This window comes from Nuphar pumila, chromosome 4, assembly GCF_984573655.1.
Source record: "Nuphar pumila chromosome 4, dmNupPumi1.hap1.1, whole genome shotgun sequence".
In the NCBI taxonomy this organism is placed as follows: domain Eukaryota; kingdom Viridiplantae; phylum Streptophyta; class Magnoliopsida; order Nymphaeales; family Nymphaeaceae; genus Nuphar; species Nuphar pumila.
Window position 1 is genome coordinate 14,037,666 of NC_143252.1, and position 27,988 is coordinate 14,065,653.

Here is a 27,988-nt window from a genome sequence, read left to right on the forward strand (position 1 = left end):
AAATGGAACAAGATAGATTGTTTCAATTTTTATTTGGGCTTCGTCTCGAATTTGAACAAGTTAGATCCTCACTTCTCCATAGATCTACATTTCCTCCTTTAGAAGAGGCTATTGCCGAAATTACTCAAGAAGAGACTAGGCATAGCATGGGTAAAAGCATAGATGAAGTTCTTGCCGTATCTAAACCCGACAATCATGTTAAAACATACAAGCCACCTCATTTTGGTAAGCAAGGGAGTGGTGGAAGAAAAATGATTATATGCCATCATTGTTATGAGCCGGGACATATTAAACCCGTTTTCCCAAAGCTAAATGGGACATTTAAGCCAAAGGTGGCTTCCGTTGAGGAATCCTCTACCAAAGAAGATGAAGGCAAGAACGGGGATCTCAAAGATACTCTTGGTCAAATTTCCTTTGCTCTCCAACAAATTTTAAAGGCTACTTCTTCCACCTCCGGTGCCGCTATTGCCTCATCATCACCTCCCGGTACGTACTCTTGGATTTTAGATTCCGAAGACTCTTTTCACATGACTCCTCATGAAAATGCATTAACCAACGTGCACACCAATTCAAAAATATCTTGTGTCTCTACGGCCGATGGAACTTTTCTCAAAATAAATGGTATTGGAACTCTCGATTCTAAAAATGTTCAAAATTTTCTCGTTCCAAAAGTTAGAATAGTTCCTAAATTAAATCTTAACCTCTTTTCCGTTTCCCAAATTGCCGACCATGGATGTGAAATATCTTTCTCATCCCAATGGTGCTTTGTGCAGGATCTCCGGTCCGGGAAGCGGATTGGGCAAGTCCATAGGAAGGGAGATCTTTATTTTATGGATAACTTAATGCTTCCAAATACCTCATTTTGTACTTATGTCCAAGACAAAAATATTGAAACTTGGCATAAAAGGCTTGGACACCCAAGTTACTCTAAAATGTATCTTTTTCCTTTTGGAAACAAGTTTTGTAAAGAAAAAGATATCAATTGCAAAGATTGCATTTTTGGAAAAATGAAATCTATTCCTTTTCCTGTTAGAACATTTGTGACAACAAGACCTTTTGAATTGGTGCATTCCGATGTATGGGGACCATCTCCGGTTCTATCCAAAGGTGGTTATTCATATTATGTTACCTTTATTGATGATTATACTAGATATGTATGGATTTATTTTCTTAACCTTAAATCGGAAGTGTTTAACTTCTTCAAAGAATTTCATGCAAAAGTTCAAAATCACATATCCATTCTTAGATCCGATTTGGGTGGAGAATACTTATCAAATGAGTTTCAATCATATTTAAAACAACATGGCATTTGTCATCAAAAATCTTGTCCAAGAACTCCTCAACAAAACAGCCTAGCGGAAAGAAAACATAAACATATTTTAGAAACCACTAGATCATTACTCATTTCTAAAAATATTCCTAAAAGTTTTTGGGCCGAAGCCGTGCTAACCTCCACCTATTTAATCAATAGAATGCCATCTTCAAAATTGAATAATATCTTTCCTTATGAAAAGCTTTTCAATATGACACCCGATTACAATCGTCTTCGTATTTTTGGGTGTAAATGCTTTGTTCTTTTACATAAAAGAGATAAATTGTCACATAAAGCAATAGAATGCGTATTTTTAGGATATGGTGAAAATCAAAAGGGCTATAGATGCTTTGACTATAAAAACAATAAGTTATTTGTCTCCAAAGATGTGATCTTTTTAGAAGATGAAAATGGATTTGAAATATTGGAAAAACCAAATGAAATTGATTATATGTTTATCAATGATCTTTTAGAAGATTCAAATGATGACTCTTTGAGTCATCCAGAATTTTTAGAAAATACTCATAATAATGATTCTCATGATAATGATATACACAAAGAGGAGGCTCAAAGGAGCCAATGCGACCTACCCAATGGCTAGAAATGTAGCTGTTGGGTAGGGTCCAACGGCTCTATCAGGATATTCCCAATAAGCCCTTGCGGCTGGGAATATTTACAATAAATAAAAAATAAAAATAGAAAAAGATAAAAATACACTTATTGATTCAGTACATGTGAAAAGACCAAAATGCCCCTAGGATACGTATGTACAGAAATACATATTGCATATATATATATATATATATATATATATATATATATATATATATATATATATATATATATATATATATATATATATATATATATATGTTTACATTAACATCCGTGTCATCCATGCTATAAATTGAAAACACTTAAACCCTTACCTATTCCCTAATAAATTTTAAGGAATAGATAAAGGTTCAAGTGTTTTCGATTTAAAAGATGATGAGGAAAAGGGTATATGCAAGTGTGCATGTATACATGTGCATCAAACTATGTATGCATGCAAAGTTACAATGCATAATTACAATATAAATTGCTACAGCTATAGAACTTGAATCAACAGGTCAACATCATCATGCATATAAAGGCTGTCAGGGATGTTAATGAAAAAAAATGTAAAACATATGTAAAATTCTTGGAACTCAAAAATGAAGACAAACAAAAGTCTATAAAAAATTAGCAGCTAAAACTAAGAGAAAATACAAAGGAACAAAGACATGAGAGAATAGCAGTTAAAAGGAAAGGACGGAAGCATAAAATGCTTGATATAGAAGCCAATCTTTAGCAAAGCAAAAGGAAGCATATGAAAGAGAATCTCACTGAAGCAGTTCTCTCTGATTTCAAACGCTTCTCCACAAAATTCGCAAGTCTCTTGGCATAAAGTTCTCCAGCTTCACTGTTTGAAATCAGTCATTGTTAGATTGAAGAATGCATGGGCAAGCAGGTAAGTTTGATAACACAACTACATAGACTTGGCATAGAATGATAGAACAATTGATTACTTGTCATGATGAAATTAACATATTCTAGAAACTTCATTTTGGAGATCACAAAAATGTGGCTGATAAAGCAGTCAAATGAACTACAAGGAACATTTAGGAGCTATGTCATACAGACATTTCATTTAGCATGTGTATCCTGTGTCGACACTACATGACACCTGGACACACCACAAAGACTTCATAGACAAGATCAAACTTGTGGCAAACACAGTCAACACTGCGTCCTTAACTTTATCTATTTATTTTCTGATCTTCACTTTATGTTGTATTTACCTGCATTTTTTCTTTGAAATTGGTCACTGATTAGACTGAATTTCACTTTTCAACTTAGATTTATCCTTTAATGTCTTTAATCAATCATGTTCAAGAATTTTCACTTAAGAAAATATCCATGCTTTATTGCTTTAGATTAAGAAGCATGAATGGACATAAACATATAAACATTAATATATATTGTACAGCCGTGTCCCTATGTCCTAATTTTACCAAACTTGTGTATCGGCATCATGTCCCATAACCATATCCATGTCTCTGTGATATAGTTTAGGCCATAAGCAGGCCTCCTAGACAGGTAAGAATCATTATTTGATTTTTTGCTATTGTTTCATGGTGTTGTAATATTCAAGTCGCATTTAGATCATATAATCACATATTTAGATGAATCAGTTATATGCAGACTTGTTTTATAATTTCAAGGTACAAAAGCATATTGAAATATTATTTGAATAGTAGACTATGGGCACATGAGAACGTTAACTCAGAACATGGGAACACATTCTATTCTCATAAAAAGAATGCTGAACTATTGTTATAAATTCATTATTTTAGATGAAAAAAAATATTGTAGCTTCATGTTGCCTGAAGTAAAGGAGTTACTAGCCAACTGGTTGTGATAAAATATGACTGTTAAGGGTTGAAACCATCACCTCAAATAACAAATATTAAGGGGATCAACCAGTCAAAACGCAATGAATGTGGATTTTAGATGATGGAAAATATCATCCTTGGGTAGGCAATGCAACCTATCCAAGATTACAAGACCATTAAGGGTCAACAAGTACATGCACTAATGGTCAATTATATTTTACCTGTCCAGGAACAATACCTGTGGGGATAAGAGGCCATTTATAAATTTAACAGAATGGAAGTGCTTCACATTCGTATTCTAAGATTGCACTTGTATGTATCAGCACCGAATGAATGGAATATGTACATATCGTTTTATTCTAGGTGCAATAGCATTTTACGATAAGATCCACATGCATGTCCTGGAATCACATAAGACACTTCATAAAACATCTTTCCTCAAGAGGATTAAGCCTTAATGCAACCAATTAAATATGTTGTCTAAACGGTTAGACTTAACTTGCACCTTAAACTTGATTATGTTCATTCAATTATGCACTAAGATTGAGTGAGAGTACAAAATGTAATATCGTGTGTTTTTCTACTATGTTAAATTCTGAGATTTCAGAAAATTTGGCTAAGTGTTTTGGTAAAGTTTATAAAATCCTTGATTTTAGGTGGCGTCACACCCATTGACAAGACCTAAACGAGCCAATTAAGATTTGGTAAACCTTTTTATTTTTAGCCTTTAAAATTGAGCGAAATTCAGGTTAAATTCAAGCGAAATTCGAAGAAGAAATTCAAGTAATATATCATTAGATACGTCTCAAAATTCTAAAAACATTGATATTTTGTTTTTTTGAATTCGGGCTACAGTTGGCCTGAAAATCGCATTTTTAAAAAATGGCCCACCTCAATATGATCGATTCTGGATTGGATCAGATTAGATCGGATCCGATCCGTATGACCCAATTTAATATGGACCCAGTCCAAGACCCATATTAATTAGGATCTGCTCAAGTTTGAGATCCATATAGATATTGGGTATGGATTTAGATCTTGGATCCGAGATCCAATTCTAACCAATTTAAAGTTTTAAATTCAATATAAATGTTAAATTGAGTTAAAATCCATGTTAAGAAGACTCCCATAGGGTGAGATACCCTCTAAAACTTTTTAAAAATTTATTATTTAATAAATAATTAATTAAATATTAAAAATTAATTAATTCCAAAATTTTATTTTTGCTATGGAAAAATTTTACATTTATGGAACTCTACCTAATATGTAGGGATTCTAGAAGTGCCAAATGAGGTTAAACTAAAGTAAAATAGTAAAACAAAATAAAATACCAAATGGATAAAAAGTAGAAATAGAGTTCTACATTAGAAGAACTTTATCTCATAGCCAAATGGGAAACTCAAGAAGGAATGTCACCCTCTCTCTAGAAGACAAAAAAAATATATAGAAGGGTCTAACTCGTCTCACTCTCTAGATTTCGTTTTCTAGAGAGAGAGAGAAGGAAGAAGAGAAAAGAGAGAGAGAGGAAGAGAGGAAAAGACAGAAGAAGAACAAAGAGAAGGAAAAGAGGATCCTTTCCATTTCGATCGGCCGACGAAGATTTTCTGGTTCTTTTTTCGTCTTCCATCCATGGTATGGGTTCCTCTCTTGATCCGAACGGCGAGAAATAGTCTAAATCCAGTTTATGTGAGATTTTAGTGAGAAAAGGGGAAAATCTGAACTAGAATAGATATATGTGGGTCAATTTCTCCTTTCTTTTCTTTTCAGCCTACATATATATATATATATATATATATATATATATATACGCGATGTTAAATCAGCCATTGATTTCCTTTTTGGCATGTACACGCTTTCTAATTTCGTGCTTATAGTGTTCATATTTAAAAGCTAAATCTGTTCCGCGTGTTATTTTTCTGCATTTTTCTTGTTCTGCATATTTTAAAAACTCTAAAATCTGATCTGCCACGTGTACACGTGAATTGATCTGGACAGATCTGTCCGAGAGCACACGTGGACAGATCTGTCCGATAGCACACGTGGGCAGATCTGCCCAACAATACATATGGATAGATCTGTCCAACAGTACATGTGGACAGATCTGTCCACAGATCTGAACAGATCTGTCCGACAGCACATGTGGACAGATCTGCCCCACAGTACATGTGGACTGATCTGGACAGATCTGTTCAACAGCACATGTGGACTATCTCAATAAGCAAACATGATCAGATCTGTGCGGTGAAAATTTTATGGCCTGCATAATATTGGTGTAGTTGATTTTATCTCTGATATCTTTTGTGTCACATGTTCAAGTCAATAACAGGTAGAGATTAGACAGCAAGTCATGTAACATTATGTCTTGATAAGTGGCATGATCAATTTTAAATAATCTTGTCTATATTGACTTTAGATGTTTGATCTTGAATCTGATAAGGGTATGCGCAGAACTGGTTTAAGTTCGTGAAAGGATTGTTTTACTTATTTGATTCTAGGATCTGTCCAAACTCAAATGTACAATGGGTGTGGATGGATCAATCACAGAAAATCAGGTGTGTCCGGATTTCCCGTGATGGGTTTAGATTAACCCCAAAAGTCTGTCCAAACCGAAATTTTTCATTGGGTTGGGACTGATCAGAATCAGTGGATTCGGTTGACAGGTTCTCTATGTTCTTTTTTCTAAACCAGGGTTCATTTGAGAATGGAACACAGTGGTTCTTGACTGAACCAAGAACCAACTGACTGTAGTGCTTCATGTTGGAGCATTGGACTGATCCGAAATGAAAATTTGAGTTTTGGATTGATTTTTTGATGAGTTTTGAAGTGAGTATAAGCTTAAATTGAAAGTAGGTTTAAATCTGGACATAATTAATTAAGTCTGAGTTTGATTAAATGAGTATAAGCTTAATTTGAAGGTAGGTTTAAATCTGGACAGAATTAGTTAAATATGAGTTTGATCAAGTGAGTTATGCTTAGTTTAAACATGTGTCTAAACCCAGAATTATTGTATTACTTAGTTTTGGATTTTTTGTTAAATGATTTGTAATTCGGAATGTTAAAGCTAGATTCTTGTTTTGGGACCTTGTTTATAAATCTGATTCGATTTTAGTAAACTGTTAAATCTGACCGCTTTTACTATGTTAAAGATAGGATTTTTTTGGTTATGTATGAACCTGGGTTTATCCAAAAAGATAGTTTTGTGATTTATCTCATGTGGTCTTATGCGAATATATATATTTGTGTATTTTGCTCATATGAATGGTAACCGTGTCTAGTGGTTATGTATGCCCATGCATTTGAATATTATGTTGGCATAGTTGCACATATTATGAGCACGAAATTTCTAAAGTTATTTTGAGGTTGCATTAACATGATCATATGCATGTTTGGGCATTATGCATGAGATGAATCATGAAAGAAAAATGCATGTTGCAAGCGATTATTCATATGCATATGCAATCTGGTTTATATGTACACTCTTGATTGTGTGAGAATAAATGTGCATTGTGGACATGTTTCAATAGTTGTGTATGTGAATGCTCACTGAGAATTTTGCTTAAGATGCATCGATGGTCGAATGTTAACTATTATAAGCCATGTGGGTCAGGAGTATGTATGGATCTAAGATTAGTGTTATGCATTGCAAAAATTCACTTTTGAAATTATTAGCTTTCTAAATTAATTGCACTGTTAAATTTGAAACGGGCAAGGTTTCGTGTTGTGTTTTGCATGTTGATTTGCAAAACGATTCTTTTATAAAGAATTTAACTTTTGTTAAAAAGATAAAAGAGATAAACAGTGTAATTAATACTTTTTCTTCTTGGATGTCCCTTCTAGAGTATGAGAACCCTGGATGACAGTTTTGGGAAAACCGTGAGGATACTAAAACTTCATGTGCGTTTGTGCCCCTTAACATAATAGGGTGGTTCACCTCACGGCCACGGTTTTAAAGAGTTTTCAGTGACTTTGCCTGAGGGTGGTGTTGTAAACACAACTGTTGTTATTGGTATACCAAGAAAGTGACATAAATGAATATTGATTTTCCTGGTGTCCCGACATTAGATATTTATTTCTAATGTTTCGATGAATGGTGTTGATTCCTGATATTGGTTGAGGAACAAGTCTGAAACCCAGTAATAAAATACAAATTGTGTATAAGGTACAACTAGGAACCCATCTTGGACTTCGAGAATTATTGTGCTTGTTTTGAGTATCCACGAGTTTTAATGAAAAATTGTAACGCCGCAAAATTTCAAAGTTATAAACCTTTTTAAAAAGTTCAAAAAACTGAAAAAAAAATTCTTATCAGAGTTTTGTTTAACAAATTAGCGGAAATGATTTTTATTTTTGAAAGATGAAAGGCAAGTTGACAACCTTGGGCGCGTTAGCGAAAAAAAAAACCACATTTCCAAAACATATATAACTTTAAGTTATACAAAATTAGGATTTCTTGAGGAAACCCTTGCCAAAAACCAAAAAAGTTCTGGATGCGAGCTGCTAGTAGAAACAGTAGGATTTTGAACCGTCTCGCAATCGCGTTATCGCCTATCTCGCAACCTATTCGTCACCTTTACCCATAAAATGGGTCAGTTTCACAAAAAACTGGTAGGTGCACAAATAAGACAATATAGAACAAAATTAAGTATATGCATTTAATTCTATCATGCTTAGCAGTTTATACAAGTGAAAAACTATATAAACAGTTCATCAACATAAGTAAAATGCTACAATTAGCATAGGAAGCAATTAACAAATAGTACACAACAAACAAAAAGTGAACAGGATAACTTTTGTTTTGATACTTAGCTGACCTGCGAATATCCGCAAGGCAACATAGTAGAAACAACTGAGACTAGTTTGGGGGTCTATTATGCCATGTATTTTCAAATACCCCGAATAGCTAGTTGAGTCCGCTCCTAAGGGGATGGTCGGTGACCGAAAGAAGATTCCTCAAAGGCATACGTAGACAACAGATGCATCTTACTTCTGCAGAAGTTTGTGGGATCTACCATCTAGGATAATCTCTAGTAGTCTCGTCCCCTAACTCTGATGACTGGGGATACCGAGTCATTGCCCGAGGGGTGGTTGTTAACAACCTGTCCATCGAAGTTTTTGTATAATCACATTTTGTCTCTTGACAGAAAACAATAGGTCGAATGAGTACTTTAGGTTTTATTTAACTGAAGACTCATTCTGCATGCCCTAGTTTTATCGACCCAACTCAAGCATCTTGCCTGTGAAGGTGAGTTATCACTATTTATGTGATTACAGCATTGTGCTATTAGCACTATTCGAGGTCACATAATCGTCTCATCCGATCATCGTAGTACTGACATGACCCGCATGTCTACGAGTACAGTACGATGAAAGGGGTATAGGTTTCACACAAAAGGAAACCCCAACACTAAGTTTCGCAAAGATGTAATGCAATGCAAAAACTCCTTTTACATGTTTTATCTTTCGAAATTAAAGTATAACATTTATGCTATTTGCACGCTATGAGATTGCCACTAATCTCTAGTCCATTTATCATAGTATATGTATGCAGCGCATGACTCGATACTAGTTTCGATAAACAGGATACGAGTTTCTCAAAAGAATCCCGCCCAACACATATTTCTACCCATAAACCGAGGTTATCTGAGTCGTATCGAATACGCAAACAGAGGTAGTAAAAACCTATCTCCCAAATACGTTGATTCGGAAGACTAGGTTGCAAACTCGCAACAAAAACTTTCAAAACCAACTCATGTGCATAATTATGTCAAGTGCATCCTTTCATTTGCATACACGGATTCACGCCATTGCATATTCCCTTTGAATGTAGGTGCTCATGTAAATGCATATTCCCATCAATCGTGCATGTCAATAGCATGATATCAATAAACTTGCATATACATATCAATGCAGGTTCCCATCATGTGCATACATACTTGTCAATGCACGTTTTTCATTAAAATAAACATCACGTGCACATTTTTATCAAGTGCATATGTAACTATCAATGCACTGTTTCTATTTGGAATAAACATCAATGCATGATTCTTCTTCAAGTGCATATATAGTTGTAAATGCAATGCTTTCTTTGAAATTACTCATACACATTATTACATATTTCCATCAAACATGTAAATATAACTGTCAACGCATGCCTTCATTTGGATGAAACATACACACTTCAATGCACACAACTGTTAATGCACTATTCCCCCCTTTTTTTGTAAAAACAAGAATCCAGTACCCTTATCATTTCTCTTTTTTTTTATAAGGGATTTATACCCAACCGACCCAGTCGGCTGGGGCTTCAAACAGGCTCAGCTGGGCCTGGCAGGAAGCTGTCAGGCCTGTGCCAGTCCAGCCAAGAGGCTGGACTCAGCCTGGCAGGGCGCTGCCAGCCCTAGGCTGGCCCAGCCAGCCCAGCCGAGACATTCGGCTGGGTCTGACAGACCATGCACAAGCCCGGCTCGGGCCTGTGTATGTTCTGCCAGGGCTTGGCAGTCAGCCGAGCCTCCCTCGGCTGGCTACCAGCCGACCGGCCCATCATCACGTTGGTTTGTTTTAAAAAGTTTTATTGAAAACTCTGGTATGCTTTTTTTTTTAAACGAAGATCATGCCCAGCCAAACCCACTTGGCTGTGGCTGGGTTTCAGAAAAGCCTGGCAGACCGGGCCAGTTGATCTGGTTCAGCTGGGCCGGCTGCCATGGCAGGACGTGGCCAGGTCTGGTTAGACCTGGCCAGCCCAGCCACTCGGCTGGTCTGTTGACCAGGCCTGCCCTGCAGCCCTTACTAAAAGAGGTTAGACATATTTTTTTTTCTTCAACGTGTAGAGGCCCAGCAATCTGTGCATGCTTTGATTTGCATGGGTACTGTCCAGCATGCGTTCACACAAGCTTCAAACTAATAAATAAGCATAGACATCAGAACAAATGTTAAGATTCACTAACTACAATCCTCGATACACCAACTTTAATGAAGAAAGCATGCATACCAAGATATTTCAGCATTATTATCATACATCTAACAGTCCATAATAATTGACCATGTACAAGGATTTATTCATTTGAAGCGATGAAATAAACGAAACCCCTCCATGGAAATCGAATATATCTTGTTACAAGCGCATACAAGCTATTCTTGTTATAATATAAATTCTGTTTTTACCAAAATTCAACTATGTACAGAATTTTAGTGTTGAGAGGATGAAAAGAACCAAAACATAGACATGGAAAAAGGGATCCATGAATCCTCTTCCATGCCTTTTTGAGTGACCACATAGATCTACTCCTTTACCATGGTTTACACCAAGGTATAACATAAGAATCAAATCGGTAATCGATTTCTCACTTACTTCAAAAGAAGAGACCCATACCTTGATGTGAAAAACAAAGAAAGCACGATGAAAAGAAAGGATGGGCTGGAGAAGAAGACTCTTCTTCTTCTCTCTTTCCCTTTCCCTCTTTCTTTCTCTTTTTCTTCTTTCTTTATTTTTTTTTTATAATGAGTGGGAGAGGGGATGACGTTCCCCCCTTCTCCAGCCCTTTCTAAAAGGGCTGGAGAGAGTTTCCAAAACTTTGGAGTTTCCAAAAAAAATAATTTTTTTTTAAAACTCTTTAAAGTTGACTTCTTTTTAAAAAAATAATTTTTTTTTAAAACTTTCAATCCTTATAAAACTCTATCTTAACCTCTCTTAGGTAAGAATAGGGACTCTTTTAGAGAGTCCCACTCACAGCCCAAAAACAAAAATTCAGAATTGATATTATTTAATTAATTAATAATTATTAATTAATTAAGAATATCTAAAAACTTTTAAAAATAACCAAATTAACCCAAAAGGCTTCTCAACCTTATTAAACTCCAAATTAAGGCTTTATATTGAATTTAAATCTGGAAAAACATTGGGCTGGGATTTGGATCTGGATTCGGGTCCAAGATCCAAACTCATACCCAAAACGAAAATGGATCAAGATCTAAATCAAATCCAGATTTAAGTAGGACTTAAATAGGACCCAAATCCATATTAGTTCGGATTGTAGGCTTGGTATCCAATCCGATCCAACTCCAGATCCATTTCGACAAACTGCTCAATTTTCAGAAAAACGTGATTTCCGGGCAAACCAAAACTCAAATTCAGGAAAAAAAAATATTGTTGCGCTCAGAATTCTGAGACGCATCCAACGACATATTACACAAATATCAAACTCTAAATTTCGCCTGAAAATAACCTGAATTTCGCTTGAATTTAAAGGTCGAAAATAAAATTATTTTTCACGCTTCGATTGGCTCATTACGACCTTGTCGATGAGACCTGAGCCAAGCCCAGACTCAAAGACATCGGTCTAAAAATCGAGCCTCAAACGATTTTTCACCTAGACTTAGCCAAATTTTCGAAAATCTCATGAAATGACTAAGTACGAAAATACGTGATATTACACAACATGCTTGGCTAAAAGAAGAAATTGACAACTTAAACATAGATTAACACATGCTTAAACTGGGAAAAATAGATGGCATGCTCAAATCAAATCAAAAATATATAGAATTGTGACTTAATACATATTCGTATACATATTTTTGAATCAGATTTCTCTTCCCCATTTAAAATTACACATGAACCATGTTTAAAACTATTTATTCCCTTAAGAACCTAGAGAGAAACCTGTACCTTAAATCGAAGCATAGGAAAAACGATGGATGTGGAAAGAAGAACTGGATTTCTTCCTCCCCTTCCTCTTATTCTTTTTCTTATCTTCCTTTTTCTTTTTTTCTCTCTCTTTCTTTCTTTTTTTTTCTTTTCCCTTTTCTCTCCCCTATGGGTTTGGGGTTCCTCTTACTCTCTCTCCCTCTCTCTCTCTCTCTAGAAACACAAGTTTCTAGAGAGAGGGGAAAACTACCTTTTTTTATACTATGTTATCCTCTATATTTTTTTAATTATTTTTAGCTAAAGTTTATCTAGAGGGGGACAACCTCTCTACAGAACTCCATTAGAGAGTAGTGTTTTACTAAAAGTAGAACTCTACCTCTTCTAGATAATCTTTTATTTAATTAATTATTTTTATTTCATTATTGATTTAATTATTTAATTATTAAATATTATATTCTAAGAATATTTCAGAACGTGTCGGCCCCCCTCTGGAAGTCTACCTATAGTAGATTTCTACTCCAGGTAGAACTCTACCTACCCAATTTAACCTTTAAATTGATTTTAAAGTTTTAAATTGGTCATATTTGGATTTGGAGGATTTTGAATCTATATCTAAGATCCAAATCTAAATCCAAATCTATATCCAAAATCCATATGGATCCTACCTGGACCAGATCCTAGTTAATATAGGTCTTGTAGTGGGTCTAGATCTATATTAACTTGGATCAAACAGAGCGAATCCAGTTCGATCCAATCCAGAAAAAAGCAAAAATAGAGGTGGGTCATTTTTTAAAAACATGATTTTCGAGCCAATCGTAACCCAATTTCAAAAAAAAAAAGCACCAACTGCCTCCAAAATTCGCTTGAATTTAACCTGATTTTTGCTCGAATTTAAAAGTTAAAAACAAAAATTTTCTCAAACTTTAATTGTCTCATCTAGGTCTTGTCAGTAGGCTCTGGGCCACGCCCAAACCCAGCTGACGTCACCTATATTTAAAGATATTTTCCCACAATTTTATCATTTTCATTAAATACTTAGAAAAAAAATCATATTTTTCAAAATTAAAAATCATGGAAAAACACACGGTATTACAATAACATTCATATATGAAGGTCTCGGAATTTGTGCCCTACTATCACACAAAAAAGGAGAGAAAGAGAAAGAGAGGTTTAGGGAGAAGACAATAGGAGCAAGGGTCGTGTCTAGCTGTAGGTCACACCCATGTATATATATAGATGTTGTACAAGAATGGCCCAGTATATAAGGGCAAAATTACAAGAACTAAGGTTACAGAAATGATAGAAATACCCTTACACGAGTACACATAATGCATGTTCTTAACAATAGGTCCCTCAACCAATGTTCTTAATGGCTATGTAGCAGCAATATTTGTTAGGTGTGCAATCCACTATCAACCCTTTGGGACCATTATGGGTCAAATGTAGTTTACTAATAAAGAAGATAGACAAACTTCCTTTACAATTTAGCGAAACAAATCTTGATCTCATTTTCTCCTACAAACATATTATGATCAAGCCTAGAACTTGAAAAGGAGCCCTTTTTCTCATGCTTGGTATTTAAATATTTTTTGTTGGTAAAGCTGGAAAAGACTGTGCAATCTTTTGCCCTAAAATAGGCTTCGAATCAAGGCACACTTCAACAACGATACATGATAAAGGTGGCCAACATGCAATAATAAGCACGAAAATATTCTTCAAATGGCTCAAGCTAATCATCTCAAACAAGAAGATGTTGCTTAGCTTGATATAGAATAATAGATCCAATACCTATGTCCATGATCTCATCCATATGAAAGTACAAATATATATAAATGATTTGTAGGTAACCATGTCTATGTCAAAAAGGTCTAAGACATAGGCTTATTATATTACATCATTAGATTATGAAAAAAGATAGAATAAAAATGCAAATTAAATTTTAAAACCTTTATTAAGAGTTCTAAATTCTTTAATAAAGTTACCTTTATACATTTGATATTTTACCGGCAAAATTATTATATAAACAGTTTGCAAGAGTGCTACCATTAGCATAATGTCAACAGTTTGCGGGACATAGGATGTTTTTTCTGGATTGGGGGAGGGGTGGTGGATCATGCAATAGATAAGTGTGAAGATGGATTGAGACTCCATAGTCGTCTATAGTAACCTTGTATTAGCTTTCTCCAGAATCTGCGAACGAGAGGAGGCTGTAACGAGTCACGACTTCATTAAGAAAGACCGTGACCCCTTTTCATTAATATAAAGGCAAAGCCCTAATACAGATTTGAGTATTTACAAGTATGCCATTATGATGTGCGTATGGTACATACAAATAGTTTGGATCCGGATCCGGATCCGGATTCAGATCCAAAACTTAAATACAAAACAATGCATTGTCTAATAGTCTCCCTCAAGTTGTGCATGATTTTGGATCATGGACAACTTGCTCTTTAGGAACCAAAAATGACGTTTTGTGAGTCCTTTAGTAAACAAATCAGCCACTTGGTCTTCTGTTCTAACATAATGAGGCTCAATCTCTTTTTCTTCAATCTTTTGCCTGATAAAATGTTGATCAATCTCAATGTGTTTGGTCTTACTATGATGAATGGGATTGAGAGATATTTGAATGGCACTTTGGTTGTCACAAAAGAGAGAACAACTTGCAATCGGCTCTTTGAGCTCTGTCATCAAATGTCTAGTCCATGTTACTTCTGTTGTAGCAGCAACCATCGCCCTGTATTCTGCTTTTGTACTAGATCTAGCCACTGCTTTATGTTTTCTACTACTCCAAGAAACAAGATTGGTACCAATGAAAACGCCATACCCTGAAACTAATTTTCGATCATCAGGATCCCCGGCCCAATCTGCATCTGAATAAACAATGATGTCATGAGCATTATTCATGGATCTGCTTTTGGTGTACAAAAGTCCATCTCCAACAGTACTCTTCAAGTACCTCAGTATCCTTTTTACTACTTCCATGTGTCCCGTCCTTGGCTCATGCATGAATTGAGAGACTTGATTGACTGAATATGTAATATCGGGCCTGGTAAAAGTAAGATATTGAAGCATTCCTACTATACTCTGATATTTTGTGGGATCATGATACAGGTCTCCGTCTTGCACACTTAGTTTCTGGTTAAGCACACTAGGAGTAGCAAGAGGCTTGCAATCTTTCATTCCACCATTTTCTAACAGATCCAAGATGTATTTATGTTGGGTTAAGGCAAGCTTATTTCCTTGATTATCCACCTCTACTCCAAGAAAGTACTGAAGGTTCCCAAGATCTTTCATTTTGAACCTATGACTCGGAAGATCTTTAGTTTCTTGAACATGACTCTCACTACTTCCTGTAATAATTATATCGTCAACATATATCAACAAGAAGGTAGTAAACTTCTTACCTCGAAGAATAAATAGGGAGTGATCCAATTGGGATCGATAAAAATCATGTTTTTGAATTTCAAGGGAGAAACTCTCAAACCATGATCGAGAGGCTTGTTTCAGTTTGTAGAGTGCTCGATTTAATCTGCACACATACTCCTTTAAATCTCTCTCTGTATATCCTGGCGGTTGTTCCATGTATACTTCTTCCTTCAAATCCCCATGAAGAAAAGCATTCTTCACATCTAGCTGACTTATTCTTCAACCATAATCCACAGCCAATAAAAGAACAATACGAATTGTGCCCATTTTCACAACTGGACTAAAGGTTTCATCATAGTCCTGTCCAAATTCTTGAGTGAATCCCTTTGCTACGAGACGAGCTTTGTATCGCTCAACACTCCCATCCGGTTTATATTTAATCTTATAGACCCATCGTGACCCAATTACATTTTTATCTGGAGGTCGAAGGACAACTGTCCATGTTTGACACTGGTACAAAGCTTCCATCTCTTCATTCATAGCTTAAATCCATTTTTTGGAATTAATGGCTTGATAAAAATGTCTAGGCTCGGTCTCTTTCTCAATCTATGACAAAAATAGCTGAAAATCCATGGTGAAATTCTCATAACTGACCCACCTTTCAATAGGATGCCGAGCTCTTTCAGATCATTTAATCGGAATTGCTACTGGATTAGAAATTGGAGAAGTAATGTCGTTGGATGGATGAAACACAGGCTCTTCTTGTTCAATATCGTCCGGGGTCAAAAGTGAGTCCCTTTCTCTTCTCCTATAAACTTGCCCAACAAACTTGTTAATCTCTGGAGGATGTTCTACTTCAAGTTCCTGTATGTCATTGTGTCCATTTTGATAGGATGTTCTTTGAGTACAGGAGAAAGAACACTCATTGTTGATTGCTGGAAAGAGTTCTGCACTGAGACATGGATCATAAAATAGCGCATTCATATTAGTTTGGGCAGAAACATATTTTCCATCTCCAAAATCATTTTCATCAAAAACTACATTCCTAAATATCTTGATTCGTCTGCTGTCAAGATCATAACACCTGTACCCTTTGTGATGATCTGCATATCTGACAAATCTACACTTTGATGCCTTAACCTGAAACTTGTTTCGCAAAGAAGAATCAATATGAACATAACACATGCAGCCAAAAATTTTTAGTTCATCATAATCAGGATGCTTCCCAAATAGGATGAAATATGGGGATTTATTTTCTAAAAGCTTCATGGGCAGACGATTAATAATATGAACAACATAGTGAAAAGCCTCTGTCCAAAGGCCTATGGGGGTATGACTTTCATGCATCATGCTCATAGCGCTTTCAACAATATGATGATGTTTCCGTTCTGCAACTCCATTCTATTGGCGTGTATGCGGGCAAGATACTCGACGATTTATTCCATTATCTTAGAGGTAATTGATAAAGTCCCTGGAGGAGTATTCCCCCTCACCATCACATTGGAAATGTAAAATATTACAAGAAAAGTGAGTTTTGACAAATGCATGAAAATAACGAAAAATAGAAAAGACTTCTGATTTATTTTTCATGAAATATATCCAAGTGAAGCGAGAGAAATTATCAATGAAAATAACATAATATTTGCTGCCAGAATGGGAAGGATTAGGAGTCGGTCCCCATACATCAGAACAGATGATGTCAAAAGGCCTTGAAGCTCTCTCATTTATTGAATGAAAAGGAAGAACATGACTCTTACACATTTGACAACTCGAACACATTTTATTATCTAGTCTAGAAATTAGGCTAGACTCAGGAATAAGACCATCAGATATTAGTCTCTCAACAAAGACTCGACCACAATGACCAAGATGCAAATGCCAAAAATCAGGCTTATTACATTTATTTGAAGATTGCAAATTGAACACATAAATATTCTTTGATGACATAGACTGAGGAGATGGCTTCAAGGTAGGTCGAACACAAGTAAAAGGGTCCTCCTGGAAGACATACATATTTCCTCGGCGTTCCCCTCTAGCGAACGTCTCCTTCGTTTGTAGATCCTTGACATAAATAAAAGACGGAGTAAATTCAACAAAAGAATTGGTATGATCAACAAGCTTAGAAACGGAAACAATATTTTTTGTAATATCTGGGGCATGAAGGACATTGGAAAGATGAAGTGGGGATTTAGACAAAGGGATAGAAACACTACCAATGTGAGTAATGGGGTGGTGTGACCCGTCTCCAGTGACAATGTTACTTCTTCCAAAATAGGGAGTTAAAGTAGAGAATTTACCTGCATTACCTGTGGCATGAGAAGCTGCCCCAGAATCAATATACCACACTCCTTTATCATCACGTTTCATATCAAGCTCAGACAGTGTTGCCAAGAGAAGCTCTTTCACATCTCCCCTGAATTTTAGAGGATTTTCCTTTCGTCCTGACGAGCTTTCACCCTTTTGGAACTTTCCTTTTGTTCTGAGGATTGTGCCAACAATTGGCTTTTATGTGGCCTCGCTTGTTGCAAAGATAACATGTGGGTACCTTTCTTGCATTATAAAGATGGAAAGTATTCGGGGTAGGCAATAGCCCACGTCCCCCTGGAGTACCACGGCCTCGTCCTCTGCCGCCACCAAAATTATTATCACCACGTCCCTATCCAAAAGAAACACCAGTAGCAAGAACCTGTTCACCAGTCTCATGTGACATCCCTTTCAAAGTCATCTCATATTAAAGTAATTTTGCATGCAAGTCTTCGAATGATGGTAGATCAGGTAGATATAGCAAAGAAGTCAAAAGAACATGAAACTCTGGTCCCAATCCATTCAAGGTTTGTCTGACCTTGTCTTTAACTGCCACTTCATACCCTACAACTGCAAGTTGATCACTGATGGTCTTAACCTTATTCAAGTATTACATGACAGACATAGAACCCTTAGTCAGGAGTTGAAACTCACGCTGAAGAAAAGAAATTCTAGCCTTTGATATCTGTGAGTATGTCTTTACTAGTTTGTCCCACAATTCCTTTGCTGAGCATTCATCTGGAATTCCCACTAACACTTCTTGAGAGATAGTTGAAATAATAAAGGCAACTAGAGATAGTTGAAATAATAAAGGCAATTGCAGCTTGATCACGCTTCATCCAAAACTCATATTGGGGATTTGGAATGTGTTGTATGGAATCAGCCTCATTTCCATTCTTAACTTCTTGAATGAGAAATTCTGGAAGAGCTGGGGTTGATCCAGTGAGATGTCCAGAGAGACCTTGGCTTTTGATAAAAGGGAGGATTTGTCTTTTCCATATCAGGAAATTTGAATTGGTGAGTTTTTCAGAAATGAGTTGACCGAGAAAATTGGATGAAAGAAATGACTGAGAAGAAGAGTCCATGGTTAGAGGTAAAAAAGATTTAGGTTAACGGAATGACTAATAAAATAGGATGTGCAATCAGTATGACAAAATGAAGGCTTCTGTAGATACAGACGCAATAAGTAAGTCTCGTTCGTTTTTTTTTTTTTATAAAGGAAATTCGAGTACTTAACTTGAATGAGAAAAAAAAACAGATCTGGTGTAAAGATCTAATTTAATGTCAAAGCCTTATGCTTGATTGCACACAGCCATACCAAGAAAGAAAGATTCCCCCCTTTTTTTTTGATAGAATCAAGTAAACCCGATACGCAACTCTAGCAAGTTATCAGATCTGACACATAGATCTATTTAATTGCACACAGCAGTATGAAGAAAGACAGATCTTTGATGGGATCAAGTAAGAAAAAGTCGTAAAACTAATTTTAGCATGAACCCAATTCAGATTACAAGAGATAACGATTATGTTGAATCAAACCCAAGTTACTTTCAGGAAGGAAATAACAGAAAACAAAACCCAATTTAGTTTTAGAGATGCGATACACAGAGAATATAAGATTGAATACTCAGTTTTAGATTTGAAAGAAAGAATCGGAATCTAGAATGAAAACAGGTCTAAAAAGAACAAATCGCAGAAATAAGATGACCCGAAACTGAGAGAGTAAGACGAGAGAGAGAAGGATGAGAGAGAGATCTGTAAAAACCGAAAATTTTTATTACAAAATATTTTAAAATATGCAAATTGGGCCTAGATCCAGGACCCATAAAGGGGTTTTCCGAATAAATTTACCTCGTAAATTTGATATGTACGTATAAGTACAATAATTTTTTAATTAATTAAATAATTCGGGAATAATTATTTAAAAGAGGAGCGTAGATGGGTCTGGGATCCACATACCGGATCCATGTACCTATATATATTTTAATATATATATATACATGTATAATCTTAAATAAATAAAATTTTAATTTTTTTAAAAAGTTAATCCGAGGATCCAGAGTTGGATCCATTTGGATCCAACTTGTGGATCCATCTCGTTGGGGTTGGGTTACGGGTCTCGGGTCCGAACCCGAGCCGCACCCATGTAACAGCCCTTTTAAAGAAAAAAAAGGGCAACCCGATAAGGGTTGCCCGATAAAGCATAACAGAATCAAGAAAGGGGGAAAGGGGGGGGTTACGCAGGGCGTAACCGACCCCTGCATCTCGGTAGAGGAGGGGCTTGGGGCCGATAAAGGGGGAGTGGAGAGGGGGTTCTTGCCCTCTTCTCTCTCTCTCTCTCTCTCTCTCTCTCTCTCTCTGGCTATGTGTGTGTGCCGGAGGATAGGAGATCGCCGGAAAACCTGCGGCAAACAGCAGGTTCGTCGTCGGCTACCTGCTGCCATCGAAGGCATCCAGCGAGCACCCTTCTTCACGGCAGCAGCGTGGAGCGACACCAGCCGACCGTGCCTACGCGCCTCCAACCTTCGATCGCCGGGAAACCCATCGGAAACAGGTACGGTGCTCCTCTCGAATCTAGGTGAGGGATCGAACATGGGTTCGATCCCGTGTAATCCTTTGAGATGAGGGTCCATGGGAACCCTCAGGATGGCTGATTTCTGCAAGAACCATGGGGGCGAACCATGGATCATTTCCCATGGCCCGATTTTTTTCCCTCTTTTGGTAGCCTAAATTGTTGTTCCTATTTGGCTGGAAAAGGAAATTTCAGGGTATGTAAACTAATTTACAAAAAGAGAACTGACTGTCTCTCTCGTTGAAATCTTGGTTGCTAGTTAGTTTCAAATTTCGTTTTGGGGGTTTCCATCAACCCTAACCTGAAAACCCAAATTTATGATTTGGGGGTTTCGGATTTCCTTTATGAAGGGGATGTGCGATTTCGATTTTTCTTATATAAAGGGTTTTTTCTTATTTGTGCAACTCTTTAGACTTCTATTGATGATAATGGCCCGTTCGAGTTATAAATTTGTTATGAATGATGTTTTTGTTAATTGTAGATATGATGGATGTGTAGGGAATCTGGTGGATTGAGTCGTTATAACTAAAGTATGTGCATCTATGTCACACGGACTCGGCTCCAAGGTCGCCGCACCCGCGTCGACACGCACCGACACGGGTGCGGCTCGGACTCGGTCAACCCGACCCTGGGTGTGGTCAACGCACCTAGGGTCATTTTGGTCCATTTTTTGGAAAAAAAAAATTTTGATTTTTCTTTTTTTAAAATTTTCTGGGCTACAGCTGTAAGGAAAAAAACCCATCACAACTAAAAAACCTGTACACTTTCAAGTTTTAAGTACAGAATGGGCACAACTCAAGTTTTTGTGGTTTTTTCCTGTATGAAGAAAGTGAATTATTACAGTGTATGAAGAAAGTGCCCAAAAGTGAATTATTCCTGTATGAAGAAAGTGTACAGAATGCCTTCACAACTCATCACCTGTCTCCTAATGGGCACAACTTTGACCGAGTCTTATATATATATATATATATATATATATATATATATATATATATATATATATATATATATATATATATATATATATATATATATATATATATATATATATATTTTAATATATATATAGTCGAGTCCCCGTGTCCAAAATTTTTGAAATTGCGCCGCACCCGTGTCGCACCCGCACCCGCACCCATGTGACATAGATGTGCACTAATTCTCTATGTTGACTCATTAGGTTGATTTTGTTTAGCAAACTTCAACGTGTTGAGGCAAGCTCTAAGCAAATGTTTATTAAAGTAGTAGGTTGTTTCTCTGAGCCAACTTTCAAAGAGTGATGAACAATTTTTTTTCACTTAAATTGTATAGCTGACTGGGTTATTGTTAGCTTATTGGTTGTTGCATCCTCTGTCTTTGGAGCTTGAGCATTTCTTAGGTTACGACTCAAAGTTTGCTCTTAAGTTGTTAATGGATTGTCTCAGGCATTGGAATTTTTAACTTAGGTAGATATGGTCTTACTAGAGTTATAAGATGTGAGTTGCTGGTTAGCAGATCAAGAGTTTCCCAAACATTTTGTGGGTATATAATTTACTGTTTGTTGTATTTTAGGTGTTTAGTTATATGCAGAACAATGCCCTGTTTTGCTTTCATAATTAGTTATAAAGGATCAATATCACATGATGCACTTCAATTCCTAAAGGATGCATACAATTGAAGAATGACTTGCTTTTACTTGCCTATAGTGAACAAAGAAAAAGGGACTGTGCGATGATCTGCATATAGGCAATTTTTTTTTTATTAATTTACTTTATTTTTGAAATCTTGCTATCCTCAAAATGGAACACTGTCGTGTATACCGAAACAGGGAATAGATGTGTTTGATGATGCAGCACTATGCAATGTTTTGGATTAGAATTAAAGTCAGTATTTGTTCCAACTGAATATGTATGTATATATAAATAATGTCTTGGTTATTATTGTCATTGCTAGATTTATAAATTTTAGCTGTAAGTGTAAATTTCAGAATGTGTAAGTGTAAATTTCATATAAAAGAATCATTTCGATGTAAGAAGGAATTCGATTGTTATTTAAAACTGCATATGTGAGGGTTGTTTCAGTGTTGAACTGAAATTGATAATCCTATCATGAAACTGCATCTGTGTGGGCTTGTTTTCCTTTCACTTCTGATTTGACTAAGGTATATTCATTTGGTTATCATATGAATAGCTGATGGGGTTATATGCTTTCTAATATGAAGTTCAATATAAAGTGACATTGAGAGTATTACTCCCTGGACTGAATTGACTATGTTTCTAGCTAGGAGGTTGACGGGTCTGGGATTGGTAAGCCCGACCAACTTCCCTAGCATATGCAGAAAACTTACATTTATGCCCAGTGAATATGTGAAGTCTTATCTTAGCATATCATTTTGCTGGTTGTTTAATCGTGAATGTGATCATGGATCGGTTATTGATAGTTTGGTGAGCATGTACGCTTGATGAGAACCTGTATTGCATGTGTACACTCACACCCTCAAAGAAACCATGGATTAGTTAATACCCGTATCTGATGTAGGTAACACACACATAATGAAAATGCATATGAATGAGTAATGACATGTATATGTTTGGGTTTATGATTTCATGAGTGCACATGCTTTTGGCATTATTGGCATAGTGTTATGAGTAAACACTACTTGGTTTTATTGTGTGATGCATCGATGGCCTAAATGGACCATTATCGGCCTGGAGAGCCGTGGGTTTAGTTTTCTTTCACATATGTTTTAATTGTATCACTTAAACCACATAAGATGGTTTGGCACATTACTACATTGTTCTAGTTAATTATACGGGCTGGAGTTTCATAAGGGTCCCTGCAAGGGAGAATGCGGGTTTTCACTTTACTTTTGCATATGGTGTTGCAAACTTAAAGAATTAACTTTAATAAAAAGAATAAAAACAGTGTAATATACATTCTGGGATATCTCATCTGGAGTATGAAAATCTTAGATATCCGGTCTTGGGGAGACTGTGAGGATACAAAAACTCTGTGTGCTGTAATTTGGTCCCCTAAACCCGATATTGAGGTTCTTTCTCTTAGCCACAGTTTTAGGGAGAGTCTGCCACTTTACCCGGGAGTGGTGTGTTTGACACAGCTGTTGTTTATGGTACCAAGGAAGTGGCACTTGTGGGCGTGGGGTGTCCCTTGTGTCCCCGACATTAGATGTGGAGGTCTAATCTTCCGAAGGTGATTCGGTCGAGGGCTAAGTTGGAACCCAGTAATAAAATACAAATTGTGTGTTAAGCTACCCTGGGAACCTACTTGACCTCGGGGTTTGTACCCGTTTGGTGTATCCGCGGGCAACGGTAATTAAAAAGAAGAACTTAAGGTTGTGTGCATCTAATAGGGCATGCATATAGAAAGATGAAACTTAAATGAAAGATAACAGAAGAAATCATGCATTGCACATAATCATGCATTTTTCTGTTATGCATTAGATCATGCATGTTTGAATCATTCTTGATATCATGACATGATGTGGTGGTAGCATATGATTTACTTCTTGAAATCATGCTGCAAGGTTTGAGTATTTAGTTCCTGATATATGGTACTGTTTTACTGTTCTTGACTGGTGAGCATACGCAATTGTTGGTAGTTATGGATATTTGAATGTTGCAAATTTTATATCTACACTCACTCAAATCACTGCATGAAATCTTATCCATGTTCTTTCTCTCACCTGGTTTCTTTAGAAGTAGTTAAGCTCAGAATTTCGGTTCTGACACCCTACTTTGTTGGCTTTTCACAAGACATGGTGAACAGTAAGGCTGGACTGGCTACTGGGGATGGATGAGAGTCATACTCGCGCTTGTCAGTTTCAGCAGGGGACATAGTGGCTCTATTTTTGCTTCTTTTAGTTCTTTTTACTCTCTGCAGTTGATTACTTCACTTTTGAGATATGTATGAGACTCTTATTGGTTCATTAATAAAAGAGTTTTAGTTGGTTCTTATGGATGATGATTGCAACTTCGTTTGTGGTGGTTGGGCTATCCAATGGAAAGTGGAACTGTGAGGACCCCAGATCTCTGGGAAGGTTTCCGCATTAAAAAAAAATATTCTGCATTTTTAAAGGGTATGGATTAGGGTCGTTACAAGATCTCTTAAGAATGTACCTGCTGGAAAACCACCAGCCCTCGGATCAGAGTCGCTCTGATACCATATTAGCTTTCTCCAGAATCTGCGAACAAGGGAGAGAAGGAGGCTGTAACGAGTCACGACTTTCATTAAGAAAGACTGTGACCCCTTTTCATTAATATAAAAGCAAAGTCCTAATACAGATTTGAGTATTTACAAGTATGCCATTATGATGTGCGCATGGTATATACAAATAGTTTGGATCCGGATCCGGATCCAAAACTTAAATACAAAACAATGCATTGTCTAATACCTTGGTGGTGTTGAGAAATGTAACATGTGTATTACTAGCATTTGTGTTACTCTTTTACCCTTGTACATTTTGTTATTTTAGAGGGGTATTCTTGTACTTAGCCATAAGGTGATGTAGTTGTCTTTTGTAAGCAAAGGGAGATCTACTCCCATATATTATTGTAACCATGTGTTATCTTTTCAATGAAACTTCGAGTTTTCTCTCATCTTCTCTCTTGTGTAGCTTCTTCTTAGTGCTTAGTATGGTATTAGAGCCATATTCAGCTTAAGAGTGTTTTGTGTGTGTGATTCAGAGGAGAAGGAAGCTGCATTTTGGAGCTATGCAAACCTACCTCATTTTGTATGCTACCCTAGTGACATCGGTACAACTGGTGAGATATTGGCCGATTGAGGCAGAAGTTTGCTAGTACTTAATTCTAGAAAGCATATAAATCAAAAATCGTGATGATCAAATGAGATTTGGATTTTTGGTGAATTTTCTTTGAATTTTTGGAAGTGGCACAATGTCCAGATTTGAGAAATCTGTTGATTCCATAAGTTAGGTTGCGGTCATACCAAAAGTATGCTAAGGTGTACATATAGGTATTTTTTTTTATTTATACATGTATTCAAAGTATATCAAAAGTATACTTTGTGTATATTTGGAACTCAGTTTAAGTATATTTAATGTATATTTTAGGTTATATTAAATTTTTATTTAACTTTTGGTTATTACTGAAATGACTATTTTATTTTTGTATTTTTGTATTTTCTATTTTTTGGTCATTTTTTGAATAGCCGACTAGCAATTTGGATTTTCTCTAACTGTATATATTGATGTAATAGGTAATACCCATTAGGGGTATTTTGGTCTTTTCATAGATGTGTAATAGGTTGTGCCCATTAGAGGAACATTGGTCATTTTGTATTTTTTTCTTTTCTTTATTTTTCTGTTTTTGTTATTTACTATTTTGTGTTGGGATTTTTAGTAAAAAGACACATATAGTTGTTGGGAGCCAACGGCTCTATATGAGCCTTTGTGTGTATATAAAGGGATGTTACCCCTTGGATGGGTTATGCTTTCTCAAGCACCCTCACTCTCAATAATATTTATATTTTTTACATGTGTTTTTGCACCTTAGTGGGTTGCATGAATGTGTTTATGTATTGACCCATAAGTGGTCCTTGTTCTTCAACCCTTATAAGCCAACAAGGGTCATTCTATTGTATTGTTTTTCCCTCTTTCATTACATGTATCAGAGCTTTGGTGCTATGTGATTGTAATTTGCATTTGAAGATAGCATGGTGGACTAGGAAGATCGAAGTAGCGCCGGATTGTTGCTTCGAGAAGTGTTCTATCAACCATCTTCAACCCCTTATCTCCCTATTCTTTTCTCTGTCTTTTTTTCCTCTTTGCTTCAATAGCCGACAAGGAAGTTGTAACCGTTGTTCCCATCAAATTTGATGAGACCAACTACAACATGTGGGCTACTGCAGTAAAGAGAATCCTAGTTGGGAAAGAATTGTGGCACTTGGTTGATGGTTTTACTCTGGAACCTCAACATATTCTCATGTTGAGCCTGAGTCTTAAATAGAAGCAGCTAATAAAGAAAAGTGGCAGTTCTTGAGAGAATGCATACATGGGATCTTGTAAAGCCTCCACCAGGCAAGAATGTAGTGGGGGAGCAAATGGATTTATAAGATCAAGACTAAGGAAAATGGGTCAATTGAGAGATATAAGGCAAGATTAATGGCAAAGGGCTACAGCTAGCAGTTTGGAATTGATTTTGTAGAGACCTTTGCACCTGTAGCCTATATGACTATCATACGAACCTCGTTTGCAGTAGCTATAGTGAAACAATGGAACCTGTGGCAATTAGATGTGAAGAATGTCTTCTTGAATGGTGATCTGGATAGAGAGATATATATGCAGTTGCCACATGGATATTCGGACCCTGAGGGAAGAGTTTGCAGGTTGAAGATGGCTTTGTATGGGCTTAAACAGGGTCCTCGAGCTTGGTTCAAAAAATTTAATATTGTTGTCAGATCTCTTGGTTTCGAGCAAAGTTACCATGATCCAGCCTTGTTTGTGACATCTTCTCAAGGGAAGTGCACATTACTCTTGTATGTTGATGATATGATCATTACAAAAGATTATTTGAAGAAAGTAGATGATACCAATAAGTTAGCCAACATCTTTTAGGTGAAGGATCTAGGAAATCTGAAATATTTTCTTGGTTTAGAGATTGCATATGCAAAGAGAGAACTTTACTTGTCCAAATATAAGTATACAATTGATTTGGTTGTGAAGGCAAGATTAGTGGATGATTCAAAAAGGTTAATTCTCCTATAGAAGCTAGATGATCCAGTGGTGTATAGGCAGTTAGTCGAAAGCTTGATATATTTGACTATATCTAGACCAAATATCACCTACATTATTCATGTGGTCAATCAATTTATGATTTTTTTGTGGTACTCCTAATTGTTAGATATGTGAGGGACACCATGCACTACGGGATGTTCTTTTCATCATTCTCTTCCATAGATGTGAGCCTTTTATGATGTTGATTTTAGAGGCAATACCCGAGATCGTCTTTCCACTACTGGTTTTTGTATTTTCCTTGAAAGCACCCTAATCTCATAGAAAAGTAAAAAGCAGTAAAGAGTTGCCTTATCTACAATTGAAGCTGAATACAGAGCAATTGCACAGGTTACAACTGAGATTATTTGGATAAGGTGGCTATTGGAGAGATTGGAATTCCTATCAATGGTCGAACCTCCTTATATTGTGACAATATGAGTGCTATTCTTATTGCAAAGAATTCAAAATTTCGTGAAAAGACTAAACATATTGAAATAGATTGTCACTTCACAACAGATTGCAGACGTGTTTACTAAGATTCATGCTTTAGTTCACTTTAGCACATTTCTTTCCAAACTTGCGATGATTCCTCTTGCATCATCTCAAGTTTGAGGGGGAGTGTTGATTCTCATGTATAATATGTGTATTA

The 27,988-nt window shown here is 36.3% G+C and overlaps 1 protein-coding gene across 2 annotated transcripts in view; it reads right to left on the reverse strand.

Moving 5' to 3' along the window:
- LOC149839445 (6-phosphofructo-2-kinase/fructose-2,6-bisphosphatase-like) overlaps positions 1-27,988 on the reverse strand; it is a 200,072-nt gene that overhangs the window by 22,496 nt on the left and 149,588 nt on the right. For both annotated transcript variants that reach the window (XR_016431325.1, XM_090002555.1), the window contains exon 17: positions 2,681-2,756. Coding sequence is in view for 1 of the 2 variants with exons in the window: in XM_090002555.1 (XP_089858681.1) it covers positions 2,681-2,756 (76 nt within the window). In the remaining variant the exon portion in view is untranslated. The remainder of the gene's footprint in view (positions 1-2,680; positions 2,757-27,988) is intronic.